Source organism: Mus caroli, chromosome 3 (assembly GCF_900094665.2).
Source record: "Mus caroli chromosome 3, CAROLI_EIJ_v1.1, whole genome shotgun sequence".
NCBI classification, from domain to species: domain Eukaryota; kingdom Metazoa; phylum Chordata; class Mammalia; order Rodentia; family Muridae; genus Mus; species Mus caroli.
In genome coordinates this window covers 128,884,221-128,894,817 of record NC_034572.1, presented here as the reverse complement: position 1 = coordinate 128,894,817, position 10,597 = coordinate 128,884,221, and the positions used below count along the sequence as shown (strand labels likewise).

General features: G+C 44.2%; 1 protein-coding gene across 4 annotated transcripts in view; it reads left to right on the top strand.

Annotated features, from left to right (window-relative positions):
• Nfkb1 (nuclear factor kappa B subunit 1) overlaps positions 1-10,597 on the top strand; it is a 109,186-nt gene that overhangs the window by 59,036 nt on the left and 39,553 nt on the right. For all 4 annotated transcript variants that reach the window (XM_021158247.2, XM_029474971.1, XM_029474969.1 and 1 more), the window contains one exon: positions 5,902-6,050. In XM_021158247.2, coding sequence (XP_021013906.1) covers positions 5,902-6,050 — 149 coding nt within the window. The remainder of the gene's footprint in view (positions 1-5,901; positions 6,051-10,597) is intronic.

Sequence of the window (10,597 nt, the reverse complement as noted above, 5' to 3'; positions counted from 1 at the left end):
AAAAAAAAAAAAAAAAAAAAAAAAAAAAAAAAAAAAAAAAAAGAGGGAGAGGCAAGAGAGCAAGGCAAGAGTGAGGTGTTACCCTCTTTCAGAGCAGGATGTCTGCAGGTAGAGGTATTACCTTCTTTCAGAGCAGAGGTATAGACAGTTAGAGGTGTTACCCTCTTTCAGGGCAGGGGTGTAGGCAGGTAGAGGTTTTACTTGCCTGCTCTATATGAAACCCTCCTATCTGAGTGGTGGTTTGCCATTGTAGTTGCAGCCTGACTCTTGAGCTGTTGATCACACTAGTAGGGAGTGTCAGGAACAGTGCAAATCCATGAACCCTGGTGAAGGTCCAAGTGTGCCAGCAATAGTGGTGAATCAAAGAGGTTTTCATGTATCCCGTCCCTGCTTTGCATTCCCACACCAATATTCAGAGGGCTAAGAGTGAACTCCACAGTGTTCTGCATCTTGGCTGTCTCTTCAAAGCTTACATCACTTGCTCAGGCTGTCTAAACTTGCCTTCTTATCTGCAAGTTAGGGTACTACTAGTGCCAACCCTGCCTATCTCAGGGTCATCAGAAAGCCCAGATGTTCTCCATAGATAAGAGGGAAGGACAAAAGACTCCGTAGTGCCAGACACCATGCAGGAGTCCCAGTGAGCTGCCAGCAAATAAGCCATGAAGCACGAGGCTCAGAGGTCATTGGTTCATGTAAGATGGCAGGGCTGGGGTTTGATCCTGGATTAGATCAACACAGCATCCCTGTGTTAGCGAGATGAGACCAGTGTCATGAGTCCTTTCTATGCCATTAGCTGTAATCCCGCTTGGCAGGTGTGATCTGTGCTTCCTGGCTACACAAATAAATAATAAAGAACAGTAAACGGACTCCCTGTCATCCTTGAGAGGACATACATTATTAAAACAATATACTATTTCGTCTCTCTCCCTCCCTCCCTCCTTCTTTATAATTTGACTTGACTCAAGAAGAGTAAGCAAGTAGCTTTTTTCTTCTTCTTTAAATGGAAAAGACTTTCAGGATGACAAGGGGACTCTTGCTCCTCCTTTTCACACCTAGCATGAGGCCTTTCTCACAATACGCCTCACCAGTGCCAACAAACAAGCAGGCGTCTCTGTAGCTGTACCTGTGCTCAGATCGGTGAAGTACAGCCAGTTAAAGAGAGAAAAATGACCGAGCCGAGTGTTGACATGGTGCTGTGGAAATGTGAATAGGCTTTGGGGAGGCCGTGGCAGACCCCCAAGTTCAGGGCACCACCACCTTACCCCAAACCATAGGAACCAGGTGGTGCATGTTACTTCAGCTTGTGCAGGGCTGGTTCTTTCCCCGGTGATATGGGGTGCCACTACTGACCCCACATGGCTATTGTGGGGATTTCTCCCTCCTTGTCTGTAGAAACAGAATATACACATCGACTTAGATGAGCACGTGCTCTGGGAAATGAACAAGCATGAGAAGTAAGGCGTTATTTAACGCTTACTAGCCAGTCACATATCAATTTCCTACCCTATGTCCTCCAGTCATTCTCGAAAAGGGCACAGTCGTGGAGCCATGATGGGCTGACATTGTGAGGAAGGTGTCGGATACCGTTCTCAGTGGGAAACACAAGAGACACAGGCTATTGGTGCAGCTGCTTGAAGGAACTCCTCCTGTGTGGTGTTAATGAGCAGGATGAGGACTCGAGAGGACTGAGCACGCACCTTGCGAGCATGAATGTGTTCGACCTGCTGAGAATGCCTGCCAAGCCACTTCATCCTCCACTTGCCCCTTGCTTACTCAGCTCAACTCTGCCTTCAAATCTCAGTCCGCATGAGTTAGACACGCGGAAGCTCTCTCTCACTTCCCAACCGTGTCAGACACTGTTAGAAATTCTGTTTGATGAGTTCTCCAGTTAGGTTTTACCTGTATTGTTGAAGTTATCCAGTTAGCGTCAGTCCCACTGTTTAAGCCCATGAGAGAAAGGAATTGGGCTTGTTCTGAACAAGGTGTTGCCCCCATTCTCTGACCTTCTACAGTGTGGGGCTCCTAGAAAGGGGCTTAACAAACTAAACTGGTAAACTTTAGTACTCAGTGAAATAATGGGCTAGATAAGAAACAATTATTTCTGAGATTGTTGATATCATCAGGAACCAAGTGTTGCCTTAACTCATTTAATCTTAAAACAGTCCTGTGATACTTCGTCATTAATTTGATTTTGGGGGGTGGAGAAGCTGACACACGTCATTCCCTGACAGCTGGGGGATTTGAGTCTGGCTTTGAGAGATCTTAACCTAACCATGACCTGCTGTGGTAAAGAGCAAAGTTGGGTTCACAAGCAGAGCTAGGCCCTGTTAGAACCCTGAGGATGTTCGAAAGAAAAAATCAGCAGAAAAGAATGATTTTAGGTATGATGTCTTACATTTATGCTGCTTCTGCTTTCTGTCAGAGGACGTTAGCCAAACTCACCCAGAGAGCAACCTGGCTTTTGAAACTCTGATTCTGAGGAAGTTCTAGGTCACTCATCTCTTGTTACCCCTTTGAAGAAACAGCAAATGCTTTTCCACAGTAGGTCAGGGCTCTCTGAGGTAAGAAGTACGTGGCTGACTAAGAGGGCCATTCCTGAGCCCATGACTTGTAGTTCTTATTCTAAAAGTAGCTCTGACCCATGGGACCCAGAATTCTAGAAGAGTTTCCTTCATCAGGGAAGGCCAAGGAGGTCTGATTGTCCCCAAGAAGGGCAGCTGACACTAGAATGACATAGTATTTTGTATAAAAATAAAACACAGCAAAAGAAAGAAAATAAATGTATTTGTAGAAAACTAACAAAACACTGCAATGTAGAAAAAAACCTTCCCCTTGGAATTGATGTGGGCCAAGTATCTCCCAGCCACTTGCTTCAAATGGACCTATTAAACATCCTCTTGGGCAGGCATGTTACTCAAGGCCCTCTAAGTGAGGGAGCATCTGACAGTCTGAGATAGCCCCCGAGGGTTGTCCTCTCCTCTGCTGAGTACTGCTGTGAGGTGTTTGTGTGCTTGAGTGTCTATATTCCTCACCACGGCCCCTTGAACATTACTGAACAGGTGAAGAGACCAAGCAAGGCCACGCGACTGGAACTGCCTCTCGCCCCCAGCCAGCCTAGCCTGTCTCTGAAGTCCACACTCTTACCATTCAGAGCAGCTGACTATGCAGGATGGCTCCTTTCGGTTCTTACCTGTGCTTGAGTGCTTACGACATAGTTAAGCGTCTCTGTTCAGATTCTACTCTCAGAAAGACCTTCCTAGTAGACAGTCCCCCTCTATAAACTTTATCTTCAAGAGACGTAATACTTCCATTCCCTTCCCAGAATAAGTTTCCACATTGGTGTTGAATACCTCTTGGCCACTATGGCATGATAAATGATGGTTCCAAGAAATCATTGTCGAGGTTTGCCTGTGCCGCACAGCTGTCCCCACAAGTAAGGCTTTCTCTCTCTCAGATGGCATCTTGGAAAGTACAGAGAGCCCAGGGCCCTCCCTGTTTTCATTCTGTGGTCTGTGTAAAAACCAAATGCTACCATCCCGACTGCACTCTTTCAGATGGATCAAACAGCACATTAGTCACTGGCAGATCTTTCAGGTCCCTCACCTCAGAGTTGTCCCAGTTCCTCATTCTTGCCGCCCTTCAACCATGAAGTTAGTCGTAAGAAAAACAAGTAAGTGCTTTTTGAATGCACCTCCCACCTCTTTCCGTCAGTGCCAGTGACTAACTAGCCTGTCACGGTAGCCTCAGAAGGCTAGGATTCCAAAGTGTCAGGCCTTCTTCCATGAGGTCTTTATGCTTAAGTGGAAAGCCTGCCTGATTTCACCCAAGTGAAGCGCTTCCTTGAGCCTTTCTGTGCTGTGTTCCTGTGCACACTGTCAGTTAAAAGTGGGATCGCGTGACTCGCTGCCTCTGCCGATTATTAGCAGATTGTTGTGATCAGCCATCCAGAGCTGGAATCAGCCATCCAGGGATTATGTAGGAAGAGCATCAGCCTTGGAGCAAAACTAGAATTTGGTATTCCTTGTCCTACACCTAAATGGGGAAGTATTTGGCCTGTGAAGAAAAGACTACTTGCTAAATTCACTTCATTTTAATATCAGAGAGAGTTTTAAGTTCTGTGCCTAAGAAAGCAATTCATGCTTCGGGACAGTCAAGGTTAAAGTTCAAGATTAAAGTTAGTGCGAAACCTTTCTCTGAGTTAGGCCACTCGGTCGGTAACTATGGGAAGGCTGTCCTGCTGATGGCCTCGACGCTCTGGAAGAAGTATGCCCTGGACTGTTTTATGTTGTGTTGGCTGACAAGCAAATTACACAGGATTAAAGTTTGCTTGGGCTGGGATTTGAATCCCGGGAGGCTTCAGGTTGTTGGTCAGCCACATCTGACAGGACCTTTGCAGCCCAGGGCAAGACAGGAAATTACGTAACAAGAGAGGCCATCTTGGCTGAAGTATCTCTTCCTCTTTGTATAACTCACAGCTCTGTAGATGAGGGCTGGCTCTTATGGTGTATTCAACTTTACCTCCTAAAGATCCACCTCCAGACACCATCACTGGATTACATATCTAGGCTCAAAACTTCTCATGAGTTTTGGGGTGGGTTCAGAAGCAACTCATTATAATGTTGTATCAGGGCTCAGGCAGGCAGGCCTCCTTGGGGAGTCTAGAGAGCTGGCTCGGTGGCCAGAAGGGAGACCGTCGTTCAGGGCAATGGTATCTTTTTTCCATACTCTCTGGGGAGTTACACGAGCAGTGATCAGCTTCCCGGCTCTGACCATCAAAGATTACACTGGAGAAAATCCATATTGAGAGCAAACTCTGCAGAGCCCTGCCTCAGTGGAGTCTGGACCCTGCTGGTAGTAATGATATTATAAGTGAGCAGGCTGAGGAAGGCTGTGTGTCTTTACAGGAAGCTTTTTTTTTAGCAGATGCAGGCTCTTCATGTTCACGTTGACATTTATCCAGAGAGGTGACGCACTTCATGCATTTCAAACAATGGGCAGGATTTATGGCAGGTTCTGACTTAATCGAATTCAGAGGGGAATAATGCCTCCGAGCTTCTCATGGTGTGATTCTCATGGTATGGTTCTCATGTTGGGCCGTCTTGACGAAAAGTTCTACACTGTAGAGGTCAGGATGGTCAACTAGACAAGAAAGACTTTGTCATCTCCTCTCTCCTGTCCTGTCCATTGCTGTTCTTACCACGTTAAAAATACACAAGTGAAATGATCGCCTCACATGGAAAACTTAACTTTGTAAAACAAGAGCTAAACAACCAAACGTGAAACCTACAAATTTTCAGTCAGAAAGTTTGCTTTTTTTCTTTAAGAAACTCACAGACACCTGAACATATACAGTATAATGTCAGAACCCATGCCTGGGGAAACTACTAAAGACTAGTGGGTGTCCTGTTAGGTGATGTGGACCAAGCCATGGGCTTATGTCATTAAAAACAGCCTTCAGAGCCAAGCTCCTGAACAAGGTGGTCACCTTTCTGGTAATCACATGGCAAGGAGTTAGGACTCAGTCTTGTTTGTCTCTCTTACTTCATCAGTCACCCATTCCCTCCTCATGCATGGTTTGCCCAGTTTTCATCACTGAAAATCATGACAAGGTTTCAGAGAAGAAAGAGTGTTGGTTAGTAAGGAGCGCCTACGTAAGGACCCTTGTGACAGTCCTATCTAATGAGAGATACTCTGTTTTCAGTGACTTGTTTCCTGGATATATAAACACCCCCCACTACCATTTTGATTTATTTCCATCCTGTCATGTGTTCATTGTATATTTTTTAAGTTGAGCTATAGTCAAATATGTATATATCTGCAAAATGTTGTATTTCTGCTGATTGGTTCCATGTTACAGTCAGGTCTGATGTACTAACTGTTGGAAATGTGCTTCTCATATAGATTTGCAACTATGTGGGGCCTGCAAAGGTTATCGTTCAGTTGGTCACAAATGGAAAAAACATCCACCTGCACGCCCACAGCCTGGTGGGCAAGCACTGTGAGGACGGGATATGTACCGTAACAGCAGGACCCAAGGACATGGTGGTTGGGTAAGTGGGGTGTGTGGTATGGAGGGAGCAGGAACAGGCGGGTGTGAAATCCATAGGCCCCTTTCCTTGTGGACCTGTGCAAAGCCTGAGAGCATCTCACACAAGCAGATAAAGCCAGGAGAATGTGTGTCCTCTCCTTTGAACTGCTAAGGAAATAGAAGTGACCAGATATCTGTCCTGCCTGAGACAATCCTTACATCTGTAGTCTTGGTCTCTCAAAGATGGTTTTGGACAATGTTATAATTATAAGCCCTTGACCTATCAGGCATTTGTGCCACTTTCAATAATATTTTTCTTCTCCTGGAATTAAAGATGAAGAAAAGAATGAAACAACTACCTTAACTATATAGAAATGATTACCATGGAGATGCTTTTTGCTTCCTTGAAACAGCATCTCCACTATAGTTTAAGCTTACCTTGAACTCACATAGATCCTGCTGTCCCTACCTCCCAAGTGTTTAGGTGCTGGGATTAGAGATGTGTATCCCCACACACAGCTCTGATTTTTGCCTGTTTGGGATCCCCTTAATAGAGTTCTAGTGGGACCATTTGAGACATGAAACAGATAAGTAAATATTGTTTCAACTCTGTGCTACTTATAAAATGTGTGCTTTTTAAGTCACCAAGAAATGCAAATTGGTTTGGGCATTCATTTGATCTGGAACATAAGTTGAAATTAGTGTATTCTTTAAAGGTCAATCAAATACAACAATTTTTAGTGAATGAAATTTTATAGAAGTAATTTTACTTCAAAAGAATCACAAAATATTTAATAAGACATAATTATGGGCTGAGGAAGGATGAGTTTAGTTTGCAAGTGTGATGGTCCAAGTTCAAACCCCTGGCCTCTCATAGCAGCCCTTTTCAGAGCACAGGCATTTATCCTCCCAGCTCCTGCAGGGTAGCAAGAGGCAAAGAGAGGAGAATCTGAAATCTCATGCACTAGCTTGCCTGGTGTGGTGGACAAACACCAAACAGATCCCATGTCAAACCTGAAGTTCTCCTCAGACCTCCCCATGCACAGCACAGCACACATAAAATAAAGGCACTCATTATGCTAAGGTTTTATATTTCATTATCCTGAAACACTAAAATAGCAGACAATGTAGTAACTTAAACAGCAAAAAATAATGTAAGCATTCAGTCATCTCAAATACAGATAACTCCTATTTTCCAGATTCTTAAAAAGCAAAGGGGATGGCTCAGTGGGTTAGTGCACTTTCTACCAAATCTAACAGCTTGAGTCCAACTCCTGTAAGCCACATGGCAGGAGAGAACCAACTTCCACAAATTATCCTCCGACCTCCACATGCAACAAAGGTATAAGTGCACGCACACATGCACACACACACACACACACACACACAAAATGTAATATAATTTTTAAATAAAAAAAGTTAACTAAAATATTTTTAAAGACAAAAGGTAAGAACTGGGGAGACAGGCCAGTGGGTAAAGTATTTGCAATGCAAACTTCAGGGCCTGAGTTCTGAGCTTCAGCGCCCACATGAAAATCCAGGTGTTAAAAAAAACAAACTGATAAATAAAATAAAACCGGGAAAGGGCAGAACACAGTGGTACACGCCTTTAATCCTAGCACTCAGGAGGCAGAGGCGGGAGCATCTATGAGTCTAAGGCCAGCCTGGTCTACAGAGTGAGTTCCAGGACTGCCAGGGCTACACAGAGAGAGTCTGTCTCACTGCCCCCCAAAGCCAGGTGTAGTGGTGCACCTGGAACCCCAGTGCCTGGCCGCAGGGATGGAGCAGACCTCGGGGCTCACAAGCCAGTCAGAAAGCACAGCCCAGTCTATGACCCTGTCTCAAAAACGCAAGAAGCGCGACTGAGGAAAATTCCCTGCCTGTGTTCTCTGTGCTTCCATGCAGATACATTGTTGTTAATTTTATTTAATTGTGTACAACATCATTCAGAGTTCTCCAGTCTTAGATAAGTAGTGTCTGGGAAGACCCCAGCGAATGTGTGCTTTTTATGCATAGAAGGAGCTTGCTTAGCCAGCCTTGACGAAGTCTGACTCTGTTGCCCTGCGCTCTTGGGAGGTTCAGCTTTCAAAGTCCCAGGCATCATTTCTTCATTTGATGACAAAGATGGTCAAGTGTGAGAAGCTCCCAGAGAGAGGAACCTTTCCTTTAAGTCACTCATATCTGGTGCTTTTTGACGTTAGGGAGAAAAGTATCCGAATTGGAGAAAGCTGAAGTTAGTTCTCGTGCACTTCAGCTTGTCTCGGCATCTCCTGGATGCCCTGCTTCTCAGTCTGCCGAAGCTGACATGCAGGGTGACTGTCAGTTTTAGACAACTGATCGGTTAGTGTATTCCCTGATTGATTTGCCACAGCATAGCCAATCTTTTTGAAGCATTTCCGTTCTTTTCGTCTTGTTTAATCTGTCTTACAATTGTATGTTCTTAAGGAAATCACAGGTGAGCTTTTCTATCAGTACTTCTGTCAGTAACATTTATTATTATAAAACTTGCAGAGTGTTGCTTCTCTGTTGGGTTTAATAATCTTTCGTGATTTAGAAGAAACTAATGGTGGCTGCTCTGAGGTAGAGGGCCGGCCTAGCAGGCACACGGCCTTGGGTCGCTCTCCCCTGCAGCAGTACCGCCACTAAAAACACTAATGGCTGTTTATGCTGGAGCCTAGGCTGCAGCGATGGAGGTAAATTCAGTACCCGTAAGCAGAGCAGAGAGGTCCGTTGGTGTCTTTTAGTGTAGTGGGGCACATGGCTCTAGAGTTAGGAGTGTGCATTACTCATGGATTTAGCAAACATTTTCGACATCCGATTCCTGACTATGCTCCCTGTGGTTTGATCTAGTCATAGCTGGGTGGGATTTTCTAAGGTGAGGAAACTTTCTCGGAGAGATGCTGTCAAGGAGATGCCGCCTGAGTGATAGCGGGTAACCACAGTAGCTTTTCCCACCCAAGAATCTCACCATAGAATATCTGCAGTCGCTTTCCCGGTTGGTATTTAGCTGAGAGAATTCTGCTCACGGTATTTTCCCCAAAGACACCATTTCCTTCGTGGTTCCCTTGTCTCTGTGTCTATGAGTTTCTAACACGGACCTACATCTTTTGCTTTTTCTTCTGTTTCTCTTGGATGGAAGAGCAGCATGCTAGCAGCCTGGAAGTCAGAGCTCCTGAATGCTTCTGTCACTCTGCACAGCAGAAGGGACGGAGGCCAAGTTGCATGACTTTCTAAAGACTTGAATTCCTTTCCTTACAAAATCAGAAAGACACAGGCTCTATCTATCTCCAGGCACTCTGTGTTTTTAACCCTCTAGACCAAGCCCACATTAGCTAATGTTACAAAACAGCATGAGTAAACTTGTCACTGTCTCCCCATGGTATGACATCGGTTATTTTATTTAGTTCTGACTTGTAGGCGAGAAGTTTAGGAAGGCAGCCAAAGGTGTTTCTTAGACTTGTCAATACTAGAAATAGAACCAAGATAACATTTTCCAATACTACAGATTAGACTGAATATAGATTCACAAACAAGGCACCAGTCCAAACTATCAACATATGTAAAAATGACCCCCAAGGAGACCAAGCTTTGAACACATCAAAACCAAATGGACCCCCTTTGTTTACAGTGTCTTTCACACTTTCTTCTCTGTTTGAATTCTTAATAAGTTCGGTTTCTATTTTTCCAGATTATTTTATCAGTATTAGAACTATCATCTCTTGGGGTTTGATTATGGATTTGATTGTTTTAATATAGGGTCATTAACTTCAGTTAGCTGTCATTAGACCTCTTGTCTCTTATGCACTTCGTTAGACTTCACTGTCTTTCTTAATAAAAAAAGAAGAAGAATTCTGTTTAGTATTTTATTTTGACTTAGAATGTTAATATTTTTAGCAACACTCTAGTTCTCTGAAATTTTTTGTTCAGTGGAAAATGTCTGTGCATTTCTACTTTGCTGTCGGCCACGTCCACCAAAAGTTACCACACCCTGTTTGCTTACTGGCAACCTGGGTTGAAAGAGATGTACGGTTCTTTTTATTTCCCCCTCCCAACTAATTTATTGTAGCTTATTGCAGTTGGTAAGCAGGAGAGCAGAGATTCTCAACCTGTCGGTTGCAACCCCTTTGGGTGTCAAATGGTCTTTTCACAGAGCATGCCTATGACCATAGAAAAACACGGAGATTTATATTAAGATTTATAACAGTGGCAAAATTACGGTTATGAAGCAGCAGTGGAATAATTTTATGGTTGGAGGTCACCACAGCATGAGGAACTGTTAAAGTGTTGAAGCATGAGGAAGGCTGAGAACCACTGCCCTGGATGATATATAGATATGAGAACACACAGGTGAGCCTTTGGGCTCCCTCAGTAGAACTGCGACATTAAATTACTGCTGTACAGATCCAGTATAATTGAGATCGGCCATTTTGTGTAGCTAAACACTAGCCCACAGAAGAGGCACTGCGGAGAGAAGATTGGACAAATATGGACTTAGGTTCAAGGTGTGCTGTACCAAGTTGGTGTATGCACTGTGAGACAAGAGCTGCTTTTGAACACTGAAATCAAGGT